The sequence below is a fragment of the Lissotriton vulgaris genome, chromosome 2_1 (genome assembly GCF_964263255.1).
Source record: "Lissotriton vulgaris chromosome 2_1, aLisVul1.2, whole genome shotgun sequence".
NCBI lineage: Eukaryota > Metazoa > Chordata > Amphibia > Caudata > Salamandridae > Lissotriton > Lissotriton vulgaris.
Window position 1 is genome coordinate 243,869,272 of NC_141687.1, and position 25,850 is coordinate 243,895,121.

Sequence of the window (25,850 nt, forward strand, 5' to 3'; positions counted from 1 at the left end):
GTCACTCGTTTTCATTTCGACAACACACATGCTCTTGTCAATGCAATCAACTCTGCTTCTTGCGCTGAATTATGTGGGATACGTGCAGCTTCAACAATCGTATGCAAAGTCGTAACAGCATATGCCGCAGTCGTATCACCATTCGGAAGCTTAAAGCACGAACCATCAACCCATAAGGTACCATCAAATTCTGGAAGAGGAGTATACCTAAAGTCTATCCTCCCTTTCGTTTCTTCCTCTGTCCTAAGGAAGCAATCATGCTGTTCAGAAACATCTGTCTCAACTGAAATCGGTAACAAGGTAGCTGGATTCAACGTATTGCATCTCTTTATATGCACATGACTCGCTAGCAGTGTCAACTCGTAACCCGAAAACCGAGCACTAGTTAAGTGCTGTGTCTTAGTGCGATTTAACAAGGTATCCACTGCATGTGGAACCATCACAATCAGTGTATTACCATCACTAAACCAGCAGACTGTCGAATTGAAACAGCCACTGCTGCTGTAGCTCTCAAACAACTCGGCAACGCTCTAGCTACCGGATCCAAAGTCGATGAAAAATAAGCACATGGACACTGCTTGTCGCCGAACTGCTGAGTCAAAACTAACAATGCACATCCCTCTCTCTCGTGGACATAGAGTGTAAACGGCTTACTGTAGTCGGGAGTACCCAACAAAGGAGCCAAACACAACGCATCACGCAATTCTGAAAAGCTCTTCTGACATTCGTCAGTCCAAGGAATAGGATTTGGAGTATCCCTAACAGTAAGAGCTATCAAAGGCTTCGCAAGTAATGAAAAATTAGGGATCCATTGTCTACAATACGACGTAATACCGAGAAAAGCACGTACTTCTCTCGGTGTCGTAGGCACACTCATTTTCGCAATAGCTTGAATTCTTTCTGGGATCAGTTTCCTTCCCTCCTTCGATAAAAGGTGACCTAAGTAGGTAACTTCTTGGCGACAATATTGCAACTTCGAAAGAGACACCTTATGATGGAAATCAGACAAATGACGTAACAATGACAAAGTAGCCTCTCTACAAATCTCTTCATTGTCAGCAGCAACTAACAAATCGTCGACATACTGAATAAGAGCAGCACCATCAGGTAAAACAAGCAAATCAAGTTGTTTTCAAAGCCTGACTATAGATCGATGGACTCTCACAATAGCCTTGAGGAGCGCGCTTAAACCGGAAACTTCGTCCTCCTAAAGAGAAGCCAAAAATATCTTTACTCTCCACGGCAATCGGGATGCTGAAGAAAGCATTCTTCAAGGCAATCACCGAAAGCCACGTGGCTGAAGCCGGAATCAAAGTCAGTAAAGCGGTGATCTCAGGTACAACAGGAAATTGCAGAACTACAATCTTATTCACCTCACAGAGATCAATCACAAACCTATATACAGGAGGATGTGAAGAATCCGTTCTTTTCAGAACAGGCAAAACCGGACTATTGCACACATTACCTCCTCAATCACACCTTTCTCAATCAAATCATAGATGATCGCCAGAAGTGCTCTTTCACCATCACTGGAAATCCGATATTGTGGAATACGTGGCAATCTAGCATTCGCTTTCAATGTCACAACATATGGCGGAATCTCTAGGAGACCCACATCATTAGGACCAGTAGCCCAAAGTGAATCAGGGAGAGAAGACAATTCAGGTGGAAGTCGATCTTTAGATAAATACATCGGAGAGATCACTCTTTTACCCAATGTAAGGTGTACTCCCGACGGAGAACAATACAGTGTCACATACAATCTCTTCAACAAGTCCAATCCCAACAAGTTCTCACCACAACCTGTTGTCAAAATAAGGGGTGCTTTGAATTCACAAAGTCCAACAGAAATAGACAACGGACTCAAAATCTGATTCGTAACCGGGGCGCCAGAAAAACCTACTGAAACATTCGTTAAGCCAGACAAAGGTGCGCCAGGGAGTTTAGAGTGCACAATAGAACTCTTTTCAGTACCAGTATCCAACAGAAAAGGCACTGACACACCTGATGCAATCACTTCAACATAAGGTCCACTCTGATCTACTGGGACTGAAAGAACTCCCTCTCTTTGTCTATGGCTGTCCTAACAATCATTACCATCCACATTCTCACCGTCGACGTAGTAATCATCCGTATAGTACTGTGCCGTCCTACCAGACGCACCATTCTGCTTATCAAAACTATTCATAGAATTCTGTGGAGGCAATTGACGCACATTTTGACTACGACCTCTACCTCTAGGAGCTTGTTGAACACTACGACCTCTCACACCAGAAGCACCATTCGTGCGCTGTAACAGAACCGGACAACTACTCTTGAAATGACCCTCTTCTTTGCAATACGCACACTGATTAGGACCTTCGGGAAAACGCTGTTGAGAAGACTCGAACCTTTGAGATTTTCTCTGATATTGCTGAGATTGCTGACAATCGCGCTGATTATTACGGGGCGGATAAGCTTGCTGTAGAAGAACTTTAGTCTTCAATTCCTTAGTCTTCTTATCCGCTTTCTCTTTCTCATCCTTATCTCTATTCTCGTAGTACTGGGCAGTAGCCAAAATCTGCGCTGACGTAGAAACAGCCCAAGCACACTCAGAATCCTTCAACTTAGTGCACAATTCGGGAAGCAAATTATGCACAAACTTGTCAACGAACAACCGTTGACCACCTTCTGTACTCATATCCTGACCACTATGATCGACAAACGTCTCTTCGAACCTAGTGAAAAAGTCGGACACACTTTCGTCTTTCTTCTGCTTGCACGCAGACAATTTATCCCAATTAAAACGCATAGCAGGCACCAAAGTTTTCATATAATCAATAATCCTACCAGGGAGGTCAGCAATCGCGTCCTCTGGTTTAGCACCACCAACTTGTCTAGCATCTGCGGCTCTAAGATTATTCCATTTATCACCTAATTCTTGTGCATGATCCGTATGACAAATCAATCCCCATAAATGCTGTGGAACTACATTTCCAAACAACATGTTATATCCGCCAAATTCATAATGCATGATCCCGCAGTCTGAGCTAATTCCTTATAGTACCCTGCAGGATTTTTACGTGGATCACGCAAAGTCTGCTTAAGGGCTAAAACTTCAGCACTTTTCCATGGAACATGTACCCAAACACGCTGAAAATGTGGTAGAAAAGGTGGAACAGCTTGTGCATCACCCGGTCTCCAAACCGGGGGAACCTTTCGCATCGGGTATTGCCGCGCCTTTCTCCTAACTGAAGAATCCGGCTCAAACAGTCGCTGAGAAGGAGATTCACTCCTGAACGACAACAATGTCGCAACTGCTTTCTCAACCTCAATACCCACTAAAGTTCCCTACGCAAACTCAGACCGTATACGGAACAACTCAGGCGGAGCTTGTCTTAACTCACCATCTTCCCATTCTTCGCGAAGGAAAGAACACATCATATCAAAAACATATCTCTGTGTCGGTGCTCCCCATTGACGGAAAACATTCATAACACACTCGAGACTATAGTGCAAAGGATACGTAACCCATTTACGCGCTAGGTGATCCAGTCATCCGGACCAGGCAATTGGCTACGCAATTGCTTACGCTCTGAAACAGGAGACATACCCAATGATCCAAAAAGAGGAGAAAAGAGACCAGCAACAGTATCGGTCATTCTCTGTCTAACAGAAGGAGAAGTTGACAAAAGAACACGAGGAAAAACAGGATGAGCAGAAGCATGCACAGGAGCAGTAACAGGAGGAGTGGACAATACAGGCGTAGGAGTAGCAGACTAAGGAAGTAGCAAAGGCGGAGGCCCTTGAGAAGGCTGCGCCAAAGGAACAGGAGCCAACGGAAGAGGAGCTGGCTGTTGAAGAACCACAGGTGGCAACGCAACCAGAGGTTGCGCAACTACAGGTGGCGGAGGTGCTGTAGCACTCTGCACATAAGGGGGTGGCGAATTCAACAAATGTGCCATCAAAGGATCTTTCTCAAGGACTTTCTTTTCATCTTGCTGATGAGGTGGCAAAGCTGGATAGCACTTATCTATCGCCAGTTTACGTTGCCTAAGCAACTGTTCGCTCTCTTGTTCTTCTTCGTTATCCCTAAACTGTATAGCAGCTTGCACCATTGACATACCTTGTTCTCGTTTATTTCTCTTCGCTGACTTAATTTCTTTGTTTGACTCTTTCTGCCTTTGGCGAAAGGAAGCCAAACATCGCCGGCCGGACTTTCTTCTTGAACAGTTTAACTTCGAGATTGTCTAAAATCTCAGTTTCAAAGCTACCATATCGGGGCCACTGTAGGACACCGCCTTTCCTGGTATACCTAATCCATACTTCATTATACGCGATAGGGCCCACACCATGTTTTAAATAGAGCTCATAGGTCGGAGTTCCAATCGGAGGAACCGGACACGAGTCCTCCAATCGGGAATCCCTATTACAACCACAACAAAATATCTTTCCAAGTCTGCTAAGACCAGGCATCTTCGTTCACTAGTCTAGCTTCAAACTTCAAGGGAATATCAAAAACGATAGCCTCGCGAATACACGAGTCCCTCGGCTTTGAGGCCTGCAGGTAACAAATCAAAGAATCCCAAGGCGATACCCAAAACAAAACTAAGGACTGGGAGACGCTCCACTCATACTTAACTGAAATGTCAATGGCGTCGCCAGAAGACCCGTCTATTGTCTCGCTTTACAAATCTTCTAATGGCTCCAAGACAGGGCGACAGTCAGGGCAGCAGTCCCTCATAGCCGTCGGAAAGCGGGGAACCTCGCAGCAAAGACTTTCGGACCACGACGACATACAGGGGTCGATGAAGTGGCAGGCCTTTCTCCAGAATTTTCACACGAAGCTCCTCACGATCTTCAGGCTTGGACCGGTACCGCTGAAGTCGCCCTACGTTGGGCGCCAACTGAAGAACTGGGTTTTAGAACCCAGCGGCGCCAGGGGAAACGCCCGATGTCTTTGGGTTCACCTGTCATAGAATACAGAGACACGGGATACTTCTCGGTGACGTCAAAGACCAAGTTTATTGGCTGCAACCAGGAACAGAGGTCAACGAAGCACAACACGGGTGGTTCGCTAGAGACTGCACAAATTCATAGAGCGGAGCATCGTCTTTTATGCTAAAAATCACATTCCTGGCTAGCATCAGTTACATATAAACTGACCAATCAGATGATGACATATCACATGACGACAAACCCATTTTCCGTTGTCCAGCCCGCCAGAAATGACCAAGCAAAATCCAACATTCCTGCTTAAACAGGCCGGACGGACCCATAATAAAAGACCTCAACCCATATCAGTAATTAAGCCATAAAGGAAGGAACAGAAGCAGATGAGAAGCAAGATAGAAGGGTGTGTGCATGTACCATAAACTCAGCAATGTCCTGCTCTTTGATCTCTATCTGACCAGCTGCCTAACAAGGAACTGGCTCAACGAGGTCAGCCTCGGGCAAGGGAGTCAGCTCATTCAGGTCACACAAAAGTCAGCTAAAGGTGTATGTGTCCCAAAGACTCGTTCGGCCGTAGTCCTCGGCCTATGTGAGGGCAACCACACAAAATGGCTGCCGTCCCAAAATGGAACCCAAAGGTTCGAACGAAATCCCTGAATACGTAGTGTTTCCATAGATCGTTTATGACGAAAACACTCATACATACCGCACTCGTCATTTGCGGTCCGCTGATACCCAAATCGTCTAGATAAGACGTCCTTTATTGAACGGGTTCAGAATCACGGCACCTCAATAGGGTAGCCTGGCACAGATTAGGAAGATCTATTCTCAAAGGCAATATGTGTGTTATGTTTGCGTCACACCCTCACGGAAACCCAGCGCCCATCCACTCAAAAATGACACTACACCAATTTAGAAAAATACGGTTCACTTTTATAAAAGTTCTTTAAGCTTTCTTGTTACGCTAATCATATTATAGTTACTCACAACAGGTGCCTCCACCACTAATTTCCTGCCCCTCTGTTAATTCAGTAATGCATTGTTTCCTAAAAATCAATGAATACAACAAGTACACTTCTTACTTCAAGTTGTAAGCCATTCCCGAGCTGTTTAGGTATGGCATCATAGGAAAGCAAAACCTTTTACATGAAGTCAGGTTAGCAACAACAGCATTAACACAGATTGAAGACCTCTTTTTACAATCTGCCTAGTTAAGTCAAATTAAATGTTCGGTCAATAAGTGCCAGAATTGGTCCCCTAAGTTCCCCCCCCCCCTTTGTTAGGATGTGAACAGGCAGAACCTAATCAGTTATCAGGTATATATTGGTTGTAGATGACTCGCCATGCACTGGCACTCAGTTTGACTTTACTGAGCAACAATGGTTGTAGAATTGGTATCCTTCCAGTCTCAAGTTAATTGACTTGCCAGATCAGGCTCTTCGGGCCGGCATGACAGTTTTAAGAGGGCTCATGTGGGGAACTCACCACAAAGCCCTTCAACTTCCGATTCCTGGTCCCTCACCAGCCCCCAGATCCCTGCTTACTTGGGTGCCTCTGTCCAGTTCAGCAGTTTCTAGCAATTTAAGGAGATCGGACTGCACCGTCAGCCCCCTTCTCTCCAGCGACGCCTCCCTCACAGGCCAGGCTACTCTGCTTCAGAGCCTGCACTGAGGGAAGGCCGCACTGGCTCGCTGATACCGCTGGGTTCCCCTCGTCGAAACTTCTCCTCAAGTCGCTTCCGTCGTCTTCTTGGCAAGCTGCGCCACTGGCAGGCACGGGGGAATAACTGGTATGGTGCCGCCCCCTTCTCTTCAGACAGCCGACGGGCCCTCCTCCAGACCCGCTTATGCTCAGTTAACTTCCTGAGGCCAACCCGCCCCCTTTTGGATTGATTAACCCTATACAGGGCCTGCGCAGAACGTGTCCCCACAACTTTACCCTGCCGCCTACTCTGCTTTTGTTCAGCGCGGGCAGCGGCTCCCGGGACACCTCTATCACCAGCACTTTCCTCTCCTCTGTGGTAGGGAGCCACTACTACCCCTTTTGCCACCGCCGGAATCGAGGCTGCAGGACAGGCGACCCTCACTACGGCGGCCACACTACCCTCCGATATGACCTCGGGATATGACCTGTGAAGCACAGGTGAGGAGAGACAGATTGGACTAATGTAGACTGGTTTTGGATCAGGATATAGTGACTAGTTTGTTCAGTCCTGTCCCTGCCCTTACGGGGCTCTTCAGAGTTCTTAGTCACCTTCACTCCACTGGACAGCGGGACAGAGCTTCCCCCTACGGTCTCTCAAGTTATCCCCAGTGCCAGGGGTTGGTCTTTCTAGACTCGTGAGGACCCTATGACCAGGGTTATCAGGAACGCAAATAAAGCGGGACAGGTCTACCGGTAGGGGGGACGGTGATTGCAGTAAGGTAGCAACCCTTAAAAAGTAATCAACCCTCTGAGTGTCCTGACCCCCTAGCGCCACAGCCTGCACTCCAACTGGCTCTTGGATGACAAAATGGCCGCCTAGGTATTGGCCTTATATACCCCTAGTCCCAGGTGTCCAGAATAGACCAGAAGGTTCTAGATCCCTCACTTTAGTCTATGGGCCAGTCCCTGAGGTAAAAAGAATGTGGCAGTTGCAAGCCACCATTTTGTGTCTATGTATTCAGTTAAGGGACAACACCAAAAATTCCAGTGGACACCAAAATAAAAAGAGTTAGGAAGCAAAAAGGGGACAAAAAAAATAATAATAGGAGGGACCACCCAAAGGGCCGACAGGTCTAACACATTGTTATCCCTTAAGAACAATGGAACCTGTGTGTAAAGAGGCAAAGAAGTCGGTAATTATGTAGGATAAACACTTACTCTTCTCTTCTCTATTTTCTTGCTACACTTCACTATCCCTATTCTAACCTTGACTAAAACGCATAGGGATCCAGATGGATAAGCTTAAAAAGGGCAATTTGCACTGTGTTAACAGCAAATAAAATACTATATAATTATTGCTCCTGGCAGCTGGAACTCTCAACTGCAATACGAATGTACCTGTATTTGTAGAAAAATAATAAAATAAAAATAAATTTTAAAAAAGGTTTCTTTTTATAAGCCAATAAAAGACCCACTGGTGCATCAGGATAAAACGTCCAGCTGCCACAAACTCCAACCGCTTCTCCCTCCCGTTCCAACCCATGACATAGAAACATTCTTAATGACATAAACGATTCCATGGAACGAGCATGAACCATGGTAACAAGTGAGATAAAACAATTTCAATAAACTTTATACAGCCTATTAATGTAAACGCACAACACTGTGCATTGTGATGCTGTCATACCTGCTTGACCACCATCTTTGTGCAGCATCGAGAAGTCATATCACAGTTCTGTTTGACAACTATTTGTGAGGTTTGCTTAGAGTATTGTAGCCTCCCACTACTGCAATGTCTATACTATTACATTCCCTGCAAGTAGCAGTGCTTTAGGTACACCGAGAATAAAAGGTGGACGGTGTATGTTTGCAGTGCTACAAATCTACCTGTCACTTGATTTTCTGGCCCAACAACTGATCTTAGAGCAGAGCTTGTGGGGAGTGAAGGGGTTTATAAAGAGTTCTGTTCCAATCTGGTTTAATATCTGCACTAATAGTGTTTTTGATGCAGTAACTCAGATTTGCCAAGGGTAAAAGGTGTGGGCATTTTTCCATTTTACTTTTTGTAGTTGATGTGGCCCTACGGCTAGAACAGTCAACCTCAATGCTGGGGAGTTGGGTTCGTGTTTTGGCAGGGACGCTCAACATCCTGTGATTCTGGGCAAATCACTTAATCTACCAGTGCCAAACAAAAAATTAATGTCTGTCTGTTATGCAGCTGGTGCTCATGTAAAGTGCTCTGACACCTTCTGGTCAAGTTTGTGCTATATAAAACTCCGGAAAAAAGATGTGGTAGTTGTGGTCATGACAGTGGTAGGTCAGACGAGGCTTCTAAGAGCATTTCACAGTTATTTCAAGAAGAAAAAATTATAATCAACAAAAATCCAGGTCGTTAATATTTCACTAGATGCTCAACAAACGTCACTATCCAAGACCTATTTTTGCCTTGGATATCTTACAGCATTAGGTCAAAACATGATTTCATGCACAAGTATTAGCTCACGTTGTGAAAGCTGCAATCTAAACCTGCAGAGGAGTGCTTTAATTGCAGTACTGTTGGAAAATTGTTTAGTGCATTGCACCAATCCAAAGTCGTTTTAGAGCACTGAAGGGTGCTGAACAGATGTAAAATTTGAATTAAATTTGATATAGGTAGAAATGGAGCACTTGATGCTGGGAGGTTCAAGCAGGTGAGCACCATTCTGTAGATTTTACATATCCCAACAACACAATGAATTTCAAAAACCAAAAATATGATGAGCCAAGTGAATCAGGATTGGTCAGTTGGTGATCGCTTATCTGCATATATTTAGGTTGAAATTAAGGATGAAAAACCATATCCGCTTTAAAAGAATTATTGCAAGCGGCTTTGTAAAGTTAAGAGAATACAAATGTAACGGAGTGCCTTTCATATATTGAAACACTATTACCAAATATTTATTTTTCAAAGGTGTTGATAGAGGTTCTGGATGCTGGTACCTGACACAGCTGAAAGGGTGCTGTGGTGCTTGTTTTGCTGCAAATTTGCCATGGTATATAAAATCTTATTGACAGAATCCCTGTCCAGGTATCTGTATGAAATTAACTAACCAACATATAACTACCTCCCATTAAAAGACATTGTTGGTTCTTGGCAAAGAGTAGTATTGAAGATCGGCTGTACAGTTGTAGACTGAAATTAAATGAAACACTTAAACATGTTATTTTTTTATATTTGCTCAGTCTGCAAACAATTATCCCGAATGAAGGCCATCGCTCAAGATGTTCATATGCATGTAGCACCACCTAAAGTGGTCTAATGTGAGTTTGTTGAGAAAGGCAGGTGGGTATGTAGTTGATGAAAAAGGCATTGATGGGATGTGGGTGCAGAGCAATTTAGGACATGTACAGACATGCATTGAAAATTAAACTTCCTGCAAATGTACACTCTCTCCGATTACATTAGCCTAAGCTGCTGCAGGTACATCAACATTAAAACGTAGTGTACATGCACAATTACTAATGCATCATTCTAATTCTATCAATGGGTTAAGGATGAGGGGGCGCAGCACTTCCTATTCCGAGAAAAATGATTGTATCTTACAGATTAAGGTTATCTGTGTATCTTGATTGATAAAATTGAGTGTTCCCCTTCTTACCCTTGAATGTTGCTTTCATCTACAAGTCTTGCCAGACTTGCAATTTTGTACAACAAAGTAAGGAATCTCATTGCGATGTCCTTTCTCGTGCTGTGTTTGCGACCTCTGTTCTGTGCTTGCCTGCTGTGTTGCCATTGAAATGCTAGCACCTGTGTGGAGGTCTTGAACTCGGGCTAGTGCCTTCCAATTTAATTTTGAGAATTTACTCCTTCTGAGAGTATCAACCGGCAGTAATTTCTCTTTCAGTCTGTAAAGGAAAGCATTTTCTTGATCTGGTTGAGCAAAAACGAAAATGAGATTTGTTTGGAGAACTTAATCTCCAGGGTTGGCAGCGATCACATTCAAAGAACTATTGTGATGGAAGACACTTAAAACGAAATGAGGTTGTTTTTTTTAACCCCAGGATCGCAGGTGCATTTCTTTAGGTGCAAATGTATTTGATGATACTTTGGATGCTGCAAAATGGATACAGGAAATTCAGAGCCACAATGGTTTGGGACTGAGAAACCTCTATCTTACGGTCTAGATGGGATCTCCGGAATAGTAGCAACTGACCATATGTGGCCTACAGAGTGATTGAGTACTAAAGTTTAAAAAAACGTAAACGTTGTCATGTAAACCTTACAGCAGCAGCATCTTCAAATAAACAAAACTGCGCCCACTTCTTACATTGTGGAGATTTGATGAGCCAGTGGTGGCTACCACATTCTAATTGGAGATCTCTCCTGTCTTGCATCATGTTGTAAATGACACACTGGTGGTGGAAATTGGCAGAGGGAGGTGAAAAGCCTGGCCTTAATGTTAAATTAACTCATATAGAATACCCTTATAATCTGAAACGGAAGAATGCAGCTCTCCCTGCCATATGTTGAATCGGTGGTAACCAACACAGCTTGCTCACTTACAGCTCGCTACCTGACTCTTGGTGCCATGTTACCTGCTAATGACAGAGCTCTCTTGTGCATGATTCAGTTGATACCAGGCCATGCTTATCCCCTAGCAACTCTGAATAGGCCTTATGTCCACTTATTCTTCTCTTTTTCTGGGAATGTCCTTTGACAGGTGGGCAACCCCCTTGTGCTAGAAAACTGCTTTGCTAGAGGAGACTACTCCTTACAGCATCATCTCTTTGACTTTTTCAGACTCTAAACCTTTGGCTTCATGAGACTTCAGACATCCAACTGTTCGACCAATAACTCAATTGTATATTTGCTGCTGTGCCGTTGTCATGAAGGCCTGTCTAACTGTCCCCCCTGTTCATTGGGAAATGCCCATCAGTAATTAGATGGCAGCTGGACTGTGAATAGCTCTACCACCTAAAGAGCTTATTGGACCATACACCCAACTTTTGCTCTTCTAACAGCAGTATTTATGCCCAGTACCAAGTTTGTGCGCTCATTCGTTCACCTACATGCCTTTGATAGGATGCGTTTATTTCGTATCTCACTGGGCAGTGTTCAGAAAGCACTCGCAAATTAAATCAATGTGTCTTTCAAATGATGCATGTTTTGATTGTGCTGTTATCACGTTCATGTTTGTGCTTGAAAGCAATAAAAGGAAAGCATTGAGCTGTGCACCAGCACTTAGCTCACATTGGTTGCAAATGGCACAAACTACTTGACCTTTGTTGAATAACCAGAGTTTTAGATTCTGATAGCTAATTATTTGTGTTCCTTATTTACTATAGCATTTGTGTTTGTCCATGTACTAGTGTAGTTAGAGCACTAATGCCATGCCTTTGATGTCATAGATAAAGTACACCAAACAATCTGCATCACTGTAGTGTATGTAGGCTAGGTTTTTCAGTGCCTGACCAATAGCATCATTGATGATGTTTCCCCTGAAGATGATAGGCATCCAGACCTCTGCTCATCTCTGGAGAGGTAGAAGAATGGAATGGGGGATTTTTACCAAAAGTCACTGACTTCCTGCAGTTCCACTTCGACCACCCCTGTCTGCTTTTGGAGCTCAATCAGCATTCCTCTCCTATTCTACTTCTCTTTAACAGCCATCCTTGCATCCCAGACCAAGTCTTGAAACATTACTGAAGCTCAGAGAGGCGACACAAATACTTAAGTAAACAATTAACAACCAGAATGAAGGGATGGGTCCTGGGGCTTCTTGCCGAAATACGAAGCCAGCACAATAACTTGATAGACCGGGGGCTCAGAATTATGAATGGGCTCTCAGCATTCACTGATGAGGACAGAATAAGGACTGAGTGGTTGATCTGCGGGCAGGCAGTTGTGCACTAGTTTACGGAATCATACATTATTTTATCTGGCATGTTATTGTGTCAGGGCCTAATACTTAGCAACGTCCCTTGAGAAGGACCCTGAGCGTTGGCAGGTTACTCTTCTCTGCCGCTCAAGCCCAGGGATAAAACCCAGGACTTGAGCTCCAAGCTTACACGGTAACTGCTGCTTTCCTAGGTCGAGGGGCTGCTGCTTCCACACAGCCAGGTAGAGAGGGGGATAAGTGCGAGTTTCAAGCACTGTCCTTGTGCTACACCTTGGATAAGGCAGTCCACAACTCGGTATGCCAAGGGGCCAGCAGTAATGCATTCATGGTGACTGAATCACTGGAAACACATCATGAAAATCATTGTAGCTAATACTTGAAAGCTCAATAAGCAAAAGTAGAATTTAAATAATTCTGAAATAATATATATTTAGCTGGTCGTGTATGTATGACATTGCACTTTATTATTTGACAGCTTATTGACATTTGAGTGTATTATACCTGTATTTTGTATTAACCATACTTTACTACTTTGCTGGTTTTTCAATAACAAAAACAAAAATAGGATAACCGCATGGCTGTGTCTGTTCACGACTTAAAAAAATGACAACTCTTTTCTGAAGTGCAACAGCACTCAATTTAGGTAAATAGCCATGAAATATCAAAATAATAATATTGAGTAATTTGATTACATAGGATGCTTGTGATACTGCTTATCAATGACAAATGTGATTACAGTCAACGTATGATTGACGGTTATTTCTCTATGCAGTACGTAGTACACTGAAGCCCAGGCAGGTAGATTTTTTTGTCTTCCTCCTTTTAATTGAAGTTGGATGTGAACATTTGATGAACTCTGTGTACCAGGATGCAGTGGGCAGGCCATCTGGGAGGGCCCATTTACAGCAAATTGACTTACTTACTCATGCCTCATCTCAATCTGCACATTTATTGTGTTTCTTGTGCAGATCACTAACTTCACTTATATAGTTATGGCGAGGCTGCCACTGTCACTATATATCATTGGCTTTTTCTATCAGTAGGCAGTGTACAGCGCCCTGAACTCTGGGCGGATGAAGTTTGAGCTACATAAAACAATACATAAATAACTGAAGTTCTGACAATTGCAGTATCCCAGTCTTGCCTAATGGCTTTCTGAATGTGGACTAAACGTGTCCAAGGCGTCTAAAAGCTCCAAAGAGAGCCATTTAAAACATCCGAAATTGGCGATGACACAAACATTATTTTTAACAAGCAGTAAATAAATGGATCATTTTTCTGAAGTGTTGACTGAAGCTTTTTTTTACAATGTCATTACAAGCTACATTTCATTAAAGCGATTTCCACTGCTTGATTTCTCTGCTAGATTTGTTTTCTGCGGGCTTGACGGCCTCAGGTGCTAGATGGTTTGCTAAGTAACTTTTCCCTTCTGATTACAGGAGATGTGTGAATAAAGTAGAACCGTATTGATTCACACCAATCTATTCATCGACTGTGTAAGAGCCACTTTCAATTCCCAGCAGCGCCAGAAAGCTTTACTACGCGGGAAGAAATATGACCGGGCAAGTTGAGAAAATAAATTAAAGCGGTGTCAACTTTTCTTGTTTCTTCTCTCATTATTAATGGTTCCAATGGGATTCATTTATCAAGGAGAAGAAAAATTAATTGACACGGACCTTAATATTATTATGCTTGACTTGTCTGGTCATATTTGCTGGATTTTTCTTAAATGCGCTTTCTGACAGTTAACGGCGACCAGCTGCCGAAGTATTCATGTAAACAAGAAAGCAGGGGCATAAGTAATGTGCTGCCGGGCCATTGGGACGTTGGGGTGGGGGGTATGCGTGGCTCAGAAATTTCTCCGGGGGAGGGGGGGGAGGGGGGCACACCCTGAACTCTGGGCATGCAGCAGAAGAGAGCCCGGCGTGTCTTAGAGAATTTGGAGACTGTGGCCTAAACTAACTACAAGAGGGCCCACATCTGGAAAGGTAGCCCCTTTGTTAGAACTACAGGCTTCGTCGTTTGAACCCTATAGCTATAGTCTACTAAATGTTGTCAGGTTGTGATGAAAATACACGTTGAACAATTTTTTTAAGTACAGGCGTTGTCAATCAATCATTTATAGAGCGCAGCAACTCCTCCTTTAGGGTCTCAAGGCGCTTTTGTCTACTGCCGGTCCTGTCTCATTTAGACATCCAGGTCTTGAGGTCTCTCCTGACGTGATGGGGTGGGCCTTCTGTGCAGAGGAAGGGAGTTCCATGTCTTGGCTGCCAGGTGCGACTGTTGGGTCTGTGGATCCAGGGGAATTCTGCAGGGAATCAGGAGGCAAATCGAAGGTGTCCGGTTGGTAGGTGGAAGGTCAGTAGTTTGTTGAGGTATGCTGGCCCTTCGTGGTGGAAGGCTTAGTAAGCGTGGGTCAGCATTTTGAACTGTCATCTCTTCTGTATCGGGAGCCAGAGTAATTTCTTGAGGTGGGGAGTGATGTGGGTGCTTGTGGGTAGGTAGAGTATAAGTCTTGCTGCAGCATTCTGTATTTTCTGCATTCTCTTCAGGAGGCGTGCTGTAATTCCTATGTAAAGAGAGTTTCTGTAGACAAGCTTGCTAGTGACAAGGGCTGGCGTGATGATCCTTCTGATGTTGACTGAGAGCCACCTAAAGATATTGTAAAACATGTGGTGGAGTGAAAGTAGGCTGATGAGACTGGGTTGACTTATTTTTCCATCAAGAGTTTACTGTCCAGGATGATGCAGAGGTTGCAGGCATGGTCTGTTGGGGCCGATGGTGGGCCGAGACTAGCTGGCCACCATGCGTTGTTCCAGATCAAGGTTTTCTTCCTGAAGAGGAAGACTTCAGTCATGTCTGTGTTTGGTTTCAGACAGTTGACTCTCAACCACTCTGTGACGTCCCTCATGCAAGAGTGGAACTTGGCTCTGGCCATCCCAAAAGCCTCCAAAAAAGCAGGGCCTTTAGTGGCACAAGAATCTGAGATGAAGCTTGAAGAATGATTGATCTCCACCCTCATGCCCTTAATCCGGAACCGTGCAAGTATTTTCAAGACTCCTGGTAAATAGCATTTTGCGGATGACGTGCCTCCCTCTATGCCAATGTAGAGTAATTTCCAGAGTATTGCTTAGAAATGACGGCTAGTGATGGTGCCCGGGTTTAACTTCTTCACAACTCATTACAATTATAACTCCGCTTTTTTAACTGCCCGTGGAATGCTATCATTGGTTGCAGACGTTCCTTTTTACATGCATTACGAAGACTGAAAATGTGTCCACGCTTCTGCCGATATCATGAACGCGAAGGTAAGTGGGTGTCTTGGGATACAAGCTTCCCCATGAAAGGTTTGTGTGATTGAGAAACTGTTTAAAATTGTGCTTAAATTATTTTTTTAAGTGCACTCTGAGGAAAAATGTGTCTAACATGCTATGTGCTTCTTATTGTGCATGTGGGTAACCATGCTGGATCAGGGTTGAAATAGCTGTATTCTGCTGTGGGTTTTTGAAGCAGGGACACTATATTTATTTATGAATTCGCTGCTTCAAAGTTGAGTTTAGAGCTATCATCTTTGTGTGGTATGGTGCCAATTGCAGCAAAATGACCATTAGACCTCCAATCTCATGCAGAAGCTGTGGTTACAGTAGGTCTACAAGGAATGGCTGTAGAGCAAGGTAGCCAGAATTGTAAAATGTGTTTGAAATGCACTCCAACCCTTGTTGAAATAAATGTCAACATGTTAATCAGGAATGTAAGTAGTTATAACACATGCCTTTAACAAGCATGTTTTACAACGCTTTTTTGTGGGTATGCACCCAAACTGCCCTTTTTAAATCCCTTTACCACTACCTGCCCCTGAAACCTAAGAATATCTTATTCTTTCTTATCCATCCATAAAAACCCCTTGCTACCTTTTACCCATATCTGAACCTAAAAGCAACTTACTACCTAACTGTCCCTAATCCCTTCAAAACCATTTCTACCCCTTATTCCTACCCACCCTTTAAACATAAAAACCTTTTACTACTGCTTACCTACCCCTTAAGCCTACAAATTACTTTCTACACCTTCATTATCCCTAAACGTGTATATATATGTATATGTATATATATATATATATATATATATATATATATATATATATATATATATATATATATATACAATAGCTCCAACAACACCAGAGTGGAGCACTCTCAGGCGGGTGCTTCAAATGCGGGGGTGCACCCGCATATCAATTGCCGCTTCGCTCTCCATGTATTTCAGGATTTCCATCCCATTAAGAAAAGCACTTGTGGGGGGAAATCTTGAAATATATGGAGAGCGAAGCGTCAAATGTGTATATGTATGTGGACTTTATTGTATACAATGTTCATTGTACATTCGTTGATGTGAAAATAGCAGTGAGACCAAAAAATCGTATGAATTAAGTGGAGGTTCGATTTTATCATTCCCACTCATTGGTTTAACTGTATTTATACAGAAATGATATCAGAAAGTGTGTTTTAAAATATTTAAATACGTATTTATATATTTTATAATTTGGTCGTATGTGCATCTAACATTGTTTTGCGAATTTGCATTCTGATGTAACACATGTGAACATAGTATTTTTTCCATGTTGTTGATACCCATTTTGAAAAAATTGCACGCGCCTTTGCACTTTAAATATCGGCATTTGCTCTCAGCAACTCGCCATGTGATCAAGCTTTGTAAGAGGCGAAAAGCGTAATGGCGGCGGCAGGCTTGCTGGATAAGAATAAACACCTCGATTAAGCACTGAATTTGGGTCTGTCCCTTCGTCATTGGATTCTAGGGCTGGGGCGGTTGCTTCAGCTGATGTTGGGAATTTACTTGCATGTATGTATATATATGTATGTATATATATGTATGTATATATATGTATATATATGTATGTGTATGTATGTGTGTGTATGTATATGTATGTGTGTGTATGTATATGTATGTGTATGTATATATATATGTATGTATATACATGTATATGTATATACATGTGTGTGTATATATATATATATATATATATATATATATATATATAAAATACCTTTTCACTTAGGATCTGGAGTGGCTCATAACTTTTGCCGAAGTAGTGAATTGTTTTTGTTGGCACAGATGTGTTTTTTTTTTTACATAACATATTTGCGTAGTAACGTCCTGTGTTATAAGGTCCTTAAAAAGGCCGGTCTGGAAAAGGTTACATACCGTTTGTCAGCAGTGCACTGCCCACATTGATTAGACTTTAGGGTAATTGGAGCTCCTTTGCCTCTGACCTCTGCGGTCAGGTTCTATCTTCCGTGAGTGAGTCTACTTGCCTCGATGTACAGATTATTTTTCACTTTTGGCAGAAGCTAAAGTGCACTATATTGCGTATGGCCACAGGGCTGTGTCTTCTTTCTGCCCAGGAAAGAGGTGCAGGTGCTTAATGGCAAGCTTTAGACTTTACTTTAAACTTATGTTTACAGTAAAGATGCTGTACTCCGACCGCGCACAGCAGGTTTACTCTAAAACCGTGCAAATAATGTTTGTCAGGTGTGTTGCTAGAAAATGTTTGCGGTAATGCTTTACTGTGGAGCTTTATAAGAAATGGGTATTAGAAGCCTGCCGGAGAGCCCTCTACTTAAAATGGGTTACAACCATTGGGACTTTTACCCCTAAGTACCTCGGCAAGAAAGTGCTACAAACATTGAGCCTTACATCTGTAGCTGAGAGAATATCCACAGACCCTAGGATCAAACCAAGGTGATGCATGTAGAGGGCAAGTCGCTTGCAATCGTAGGTTCAAATCAAAGTGGCCAAATAGAGGGTAAACATCTGCCATCAAAGGCTCAAATCAAGATGGACCTAAAGCAACAGCTCACCCGCCATTACAGGTTCAAGTCTAGGTGTTGAATGTAGGGCACAGAAAAATCTGCCGTTATGGGTTCAACTCAAAGTGGGTCCTTGAGCCCACAAAACACCTGCCTTGATTGGTTCAAATGAAGGGGGGTATGGGTAAATACTGCACAAAACACCCTCTTCCAAGGTTGAAATCAAGGTTGGGCCTTTAGCGCACACAGTGTCTGCCCTCATTGGTTGAAAAAAGGTGGCACAAAATACCTTTCATCACAAGTTCAGGAGAAGGTGGGAACATAGCACACAAAAAAACTTCCAGATTATCTAGATGTTTTAGTAAACAATAGTTCTGTAATAGACAACATAAGCATTTCATCAGTCACAGTATGCTAAAAGGTTGAGTTGATTTGAAACCATAATAGCAGGTGCTCTGTGTGCCACATATTCGGTGTTCAGTATCATGGTAGAGCTCATGGTGATAATATGGAATACTGTAATGTGTGCTATACATTACAAAGATATTGCAAGTTACCAAGTAGTCCATTGACTATCAATACCTTTTTAACATATAGCAGAGGATATTTTATTCTTTGCAGGACTTGGTTTCCCCATTATACTCCAGAAACCGTCACATATCTGGTGCCTTGCTCTTCCATTCGAATTAGCAAGGCTGCAAATATGTAGAGTACATGTGGATTCTGTTATGTGAATTTAAAATCACCAAACACAGCTCATTATTATATGTGAAAACCTATGCAGCTCAAAAATAGTTATAGCTAATGTTGTATAACGCAGAGCGATCCCTGCTGTTGTAAAATGAAATACTGCCTGACACAACACAAATCTGCGGCCTCAAATGGCTCGGTTCTGCCGATCACTGTTCATTTCAGAAAAACAGTCCAGAAGCGCAGAAAAGACTGTCCTGGTCGAGAGATTAGGCGATGGAACGTAAAGGTGTGCAGTATGGGTCATTGTGTGTGCATATTGTGTCCGCCCATGTTCTTTGGTTTCTGTTCTGCAGCACCTGGGTTTGAAATGGGGTGGGTGGGGGAGCTAGAAGCTGATGTCAGCTGGAAACGAACTGGAATAAAACAATGGATGCTTGTTAACTCTGTGTCGAGTGGTAACAATGGACAACATAATTTGAAAACACAAAATTACATAAATGCCTCTTTGCGTGGACCTTGACGCAAAATGGCTTACAGTTGCCTTGAGGCTGGTGGTCTCTTTGGTGGTAATCCCAGTAGTAGACGTTGCCAGTTGCTCGCCCTATCCAGATTTGACTCTGTACATTCTGAACCGTGCATTAAAGCTTTTTTTCCCTTTGACTAAGAGTATCATGATAAGAAAAATAGGAATATTGTAAGTATTTCGCTCTCCAATGAACCCGAAGTGGGTCTCTTCTGGTACTTGGAACCACAATCTCGACCTGTTCATGCACAAAGGTGATAAAACCCCTCCCATCGGTTCCTATGAGTGAAATGACAATGTGTGCTTCAGATAGTGATGGACGGGGAGAAACTGCATCAGACAGCAGGCTGATCTAAAATCTTGGCATCTCATTTCTTCAATCGCTGGAGAAATGTCTTTGCATGGACAGACTTTGAATACGTGTTAAAGTATGCACGGGTATATTTTGCGGTCCTCGGCTTTTCCTTTGTGACTGCTGCCGGCCGGGTACAGGCCTAAGGCTTAGACTTGAAGGGTCCTCGGTTGGCAGCGCCGCCGCCGCCTGCCAGAAGACTGCAATGTGATCTGTCTGCCGGTGCTGGGTCCACGCATAGCTGAGGGGTAGACAGCAGGTATCAAACGGCCCCAAAGTGGCCAGGGCTCGCTGCTCCCTTTCAAGCGGCAGCAGAGAGGTCGGCAGTGTTCACATCTGAGCCCTTCCGGCCAAGAGGGCCTTTAAAGGCCTCCGGTCCACCGAGGGTTTACAGGAAGTAATGCAGGACGAAAGAGAGCCATTGCTTCCCCCGGATCCAGGCTGACCTTAGGGTGGACCTCATCAGTGTCCTGGAAGAACGGGCAGGACCTGCCGCGACCCCAGGAGCGCCGATTACCAGGCTGACTGCCTTCCCGTGAGAGCCGAGCCTCCGGTCTGTCCTGACCCCAACAGATTACCAGCAAGCGAACGGCTTGTGTGCTCACCGGCAGTCGTAAACTGCACGGCGAACTCATTACCATAACAAATGTTCGTGGCAGAGAAACTACCTCCTCGCTTCCTCGTCCTCCTCCCTGCAGTTTCTATAGTGGGAACTCGACCAGAGGGTAGTGGAGGGCTTTACCTTACATAGGCACTGTTCATTTTTAGGCAGAGGGAGCTTAACCTATGTGCCCAGAATGCATAGGAGATTGAGCCGACGCAGAACCCGGGTCCCCGTTCCAAAGTCGGGAGCTCTGGGGTAAGCTTTTAAACTTACTTACTTACTATACTACACAGGAGTCGATGACGTACCTGGCCTGAGAAGCTCTTGTGTTAACTGGACACCAGACACCCCAATGCGACCCTCGTTCTTCCCTAGCTCTTGCCCCCTCCCTCAACGGTTAATTTGACTTTAGGAACGTTTCCTTGGAAGTTTGACATCCCAAATTTGAATGTAAGGGAGAGTCTTAGTATATTTTGTGAAATAGTTTTCATTTTGCCATTGGTATAAATCCTCATTCCTATAGATTTAAAAACCAGGTCCGCTGAAATTATGTAGAAGGGTTGACTAATTTATGTAGCAAAAAAAAGCAAATTATGCGGTTTAATGCGGCATATTTTGTGATATTATTTCATTATTTTGTAATTTTCACTCTTGATAACACTGTCTGGGCAAAGGTTTAATCTTATTAGTATCGGTTTAAGACCCAAACACAGCCATAAGCAAAATAAATGTAACCGATCAGCCTTTGCAAAGAGCCTTCCTCTACGCAGCAAAACGCCTTGTTGCATTTTTAGTAATTTGTGATCTGTTTGAGCTCAATCAATTTTTTCTGTTAAAATCTGAAGATTATATGGCAAAATAGTCAAATATGCAGAAAACACGACTGCCACAACTCCGCATTATTCCAGTTGCCCTTATTTAAACCAAATTAGTAGATTGCACAGTAAGGGAGAGGATGTAGCCTTACAGCTAGAGCGGTCGACCTTGAAACTGAGGAACCGGGCTTTGAGTCTCGGCAGGGACGCTCAAACGCTCAGCATCCTGTGATTCTGGTCAAATCACTTAATCTCCCCTCGCCTAACAAAGATGAATGTGTCCATCTGTAATGAAACTGGTGGTCATGTAAAGCGCTCTGATACCGGATATCTTCGGGTTGAGTTTGCACTATATAAAACTGTAAAAAAAATATATTTAATAAGGGAAAGTTTGCCACAGATAAGTTTGGTTCGGAGAGAAACCCATAGCAAAGTCTGCCAAGAGTCTGGAATAACTTTCTAAAAATGCATTCACTCAACAATCTTGTTATTGGCTTCTTACAAAAGATATTCTGTATGTACATTTTTATCCTGGGTTATTTTCTCAATCTGTTTTTCTCTTCTCATTTTCAGGATTTGGCTTCGTAACTTTTGAAATTGAAGATGTGGTTGAAAAAGTTTGTGAAATTCATTTCCATGAAATCAATAATAAAATGGTAAGTATTAATTTTTTTAGTCCACGTGCTTTTGTTGCATTGTAATGATTTTGTACGGGATTCAGGATATAACAACTCCATACACGAGGTGTATGTTTTGTCCCATGCACACCTACACCATTCCAAGAAAGATTATGTTGCTGTTCATCTCAGATTGTGTCCAACAATTCATTCACCTGTGCTGATCTGTTTAGGTGTTTGCATTTTAATTGTTATTTTGCTTTATGTAATTAATGTAGTGTACACACCCTTAGCCATTCTTCTGGGGGTGCTGTTGGTACTGTACCTACTATACTCAAATGAAACCAGGGCAAGAAGCACTAGGTCTGGCCTTGTGCTTTTGTGTTACTTTATATTCTGTTTTTTATGGATTCTTTTCTAGCAAATTATGGAGGCCATGGATAAATCTATTTCTGATTTGGATCTCCTCTAGTAAGAGAAATATGCTATCCATGATCCTGATATACCTGGCAGATGTTCCCATATGCATTAGTGCTCTCAGTGATAACTTTTAGGGAGAGGAGTTTTCAGGTTTAGTTACTTCAGTTGCATGTCATGCTGCATTACGTGTGTGTGTGTGTGCACAGTCAATCTGGTACTTTAGTCAACAACTTAATGACTGGGAACATCTAGTTTGAAAGGGCTTCTCCAACCTTATGTCAGATTGAAATCTAGATGAAAATTACAGTATATTAATCATACCAAACTTCTGTTGTAGTTCTCTCTTAATAGTTGAAGGGTGGGCCTTCTAGAGCGTTGTGCTTTCCCTCGTTTGTACTTCCCTTCATCAACGCATTCACTTTTATGCCATGTGAACACGGCACAAAACGGACCTATGATATGACTTATGTGCCTCCCACCCCTTAGGCCTTCAGTCTGGAGGTTCTCTAATTTCATATCTTGCATCAAATTGCGTAGCTGCTTGAAATTTGTTGGGTCAATTCAGTGCCAAGAGAAATAGCTAAACATATAATTCCTTTGTGCGCCAGGTAGCAATTCACGTCACACAAAAAAATTTGGGTCTCTTCAACGGCAGAAGTACAATCCTGTGCAAGACAGTCTATAGACTTAAAAACCGTATTGCTGTGTGGTATACCTTCACTTTATCTTCAGATGCCTTTTTTCTCTTCTGTGCACGCATCTACGGTACCCGAAGAAGCAAATCCTTGAATTTGCATTGTGTGGGTCTTATTTCTGTTGCCGCCTGTAAATTTAATAAGGGTTCTTTTAGTTGAGATACGATCAAAGCAGTCTTCACCGCGTATGCTGGAAGACTGTCTCCACATTTGACTTGCTAATTTGTTTTTCTCCAGGGAATTGAAATAATATTTGTTCATCTCGCACCTGGCCGTAATATGTATTTGAAATGAAAATGGTTTCTTGGAGCATGCAGTGTTTGAAGAGGTCACACCCCAGTCTAAGGAGGTGGTGCAGCCTGGCCGTTGTTTTGTTCTGTTGCTCAGAGAAGTCTGCATCCATTTACTTCTCATGGACCACAACATGATCCAAGCGACCTTAGTCACCTGCTAGTCAGACTTAAATCTTTATTAAGTTTTCTAGTGCAGTTCCCCTCTGCCTCCACCAGTGATACCGAATAACAATAATTGATTTCCATTTTTTAATAGAATCTATCAGTCTGCACTGTGGTTGGAGAAACCCAGGCTTCAGTGCATGGGTAATGTGTTCAAAAAAATTCTAATCAGTATGTTTAAAAGCCTTCTCAAGCCTGCTTCGCAGTGAAGAAAATTGCTTAAAATAATTGCCTCACTGATGTTCAGTCTTTTGTTATCGTTTAGTCGGGACACAATGTAGTGATGGTTTCATCCTCTACTTCAAACTGTTTTCAGATAAATCTAACCAATTCTCAGCCCCCGTTTTTGTTTCTACTGATTTTTTGAGAGATTTGGCAAATATTTTTTAGGATTCTGTTAGTGGAGCCAAAGTATGGTCATTTGCCTGGCTTACAAAAGGGCTCCGTTTTGTTATGCTGTTTGGCTGTGGTCCTTGAATTTTTTTTAAATAAACTAATGTGTTCTGGGATTTATATTTTTGGTTCAATTCATTTGATCCTATTGAACTGAGCTCCTAGATTTCCATATTTTTTAAGAGGAAAACCCATAGCTAGTGATATGAAGCCATATGCCACCCCAGACTTGCTTTTCACTATTTAGGCCTTAAGCCTTGTCTTTGTTCTAGATCTGGATTTTGACGCCTAGCCACAGACTGCTAAATCATCCCTCATTTGTATCATTGGGGCAGAATACCCAGTCTGGTCTTTACTTCCTGTTGTGAAATGACATATATCTGCACATCGGTTTTTGTAGGTCACAGAGCCAAACATAAGTCTTTCAAGGCAAATTAGACACTACCACTTGGTGACTTTGACATGTTTCTAGCGCAGATGGGTGAAGCAGCTCCCTGAATACACAGCCACCAATTGTATTTAAACTCTCTTGGAACCCTTCATATTTTAGTAAGGTACTATATGTGAGGGTTTGAAACCCCAAATGCTGCCACCTGTTTCTTCACCCAGCTATCTCCCAGGACACGTGCTGTGTTCATTGTATTCCTACAATTTTACTGTTTCATCATTCTTTTTCTACTTTACCTTTATCTGTTGGCGCTGTCCCTCTCACAGAAGCCTCTGTCCGTTTTGGTACAGTAATTCGAGATGGGAGAATAGTACCTCTTTATTCCTGTTAAAACAACCAAATCCGGCTCTCCTGCAGACCTGATCCCAGCCAAAACTCCGCCCTACTAGCGGACCAGCTGGCTGACTCGATCTGCCCCATCCTTAACAGCTCACTAAGGGAAGGCAAACTCTCTCTACTGCCACTACATAGTAAATTACTAGAGAAACACATAAACAAACACATGACCAATTTCCTCCAACAGTCTCGACCCCTCACAGTCAGGATTCCGACCCAGACACAGTACCAAATCAGCACTAGTGACAGTCACAGTTAACATCAGAATGTTAGCAGATAGGGGTAAGGCAGTACTCCTCATACTGCTTGACCTGTCTGCTGCATTCTACACCATCTCCCACCAGATTTTGCTAGGCAGACTCAGACATAGGCGTGGGGGGGGATAGCTTTAGAGTGGATGATCAACTTCCTGGCTGAAAGAACACAAACAGTCAACCTAGGCCCCTTCAGATCACAAATCACCATGGTCACCAAGGGGGTTCCTCAGGGCTCTTGCCTGAGCCCTACCCTGTTCAATATATATGTCACTCCACTCGCTAATTTAATAAGAAACTTCGGGTTTATCCCAATTTCCTACGCCAATGACACACAACTGCTATTGATCTACTGGGAGGGTTTGAGGTATTCCAGTCTTTGAAAAACGGCGCCGGGAACTACAGGAGGGGGAACACATTCAGTCAGGTGCATCCGCCTGTCTACCTTAACTTGAGCGCTACTGCTTCAATATCTTCTCCTCCCGGTTATGGCTTCCCTACCACTACATTAAGGAACCATCTAACTACGCGAGTAAAGTCCATCCTCCACATTTCGCCCTTTCGGGCGTTGGCCACAACACCATTTCCGGTTCTTTCATTTAAGAGGCCCTGAAGATTCGCAGTCTGTTTCCCTGCGATGAAACACGTGTTGGCCAGTACAAGAGGAACAATAAACCGGTGTTTTATACCAAGAACTTTACTTCATTGAAATTCCTTTTTCAGCACTTTGCAGTCTATTGACTTTGAAAATTTTCGATGTGCACGTTTGACTTATGTTACTGAGACTCGAAGTCACCCAGACATTATTGTTGTTTATCCAGTGCAGGGGTTTTGTTGTTTTTGACACACAACTGCTACTCTCATTTGACAAAAGCTGCACCAACTTTCAGAACACCTTCTCAGAGGGAATGAGACCCATCACCGAATGGATGAGCGACAATTTTATCCAGCTGAATGCTGAG

At 43.1% G+C, this 25,850-nt stretch overlaps 1 protein-coding gene across 7 annotated transcripts in view; it reads left to right on the forward strand.

The window, feature by feature from the left end:
* MSI2 (musashi RNA binding protein 2) overlaps positions 1-25,850 on the forward strand; it is a 1,814,765-nt gene that overhangs the window by 1,170,610 nt on the left and 618,305 nt on the right. For all 7 annotated transcript variants that reach the window (XM_086954835.1, XM_086954834.1, XM_086954839.1 and 4 more), the window contains exon 8: positions 21,844-21,926. In XM_086954835.1, coding sequence (XP_086810961.1) covers positions 21,844-21,926 — 83 coding nt within the window. The remainder of the gene's footprint in view (positions 1-21,843; positions 21,927-25,850) is intronic.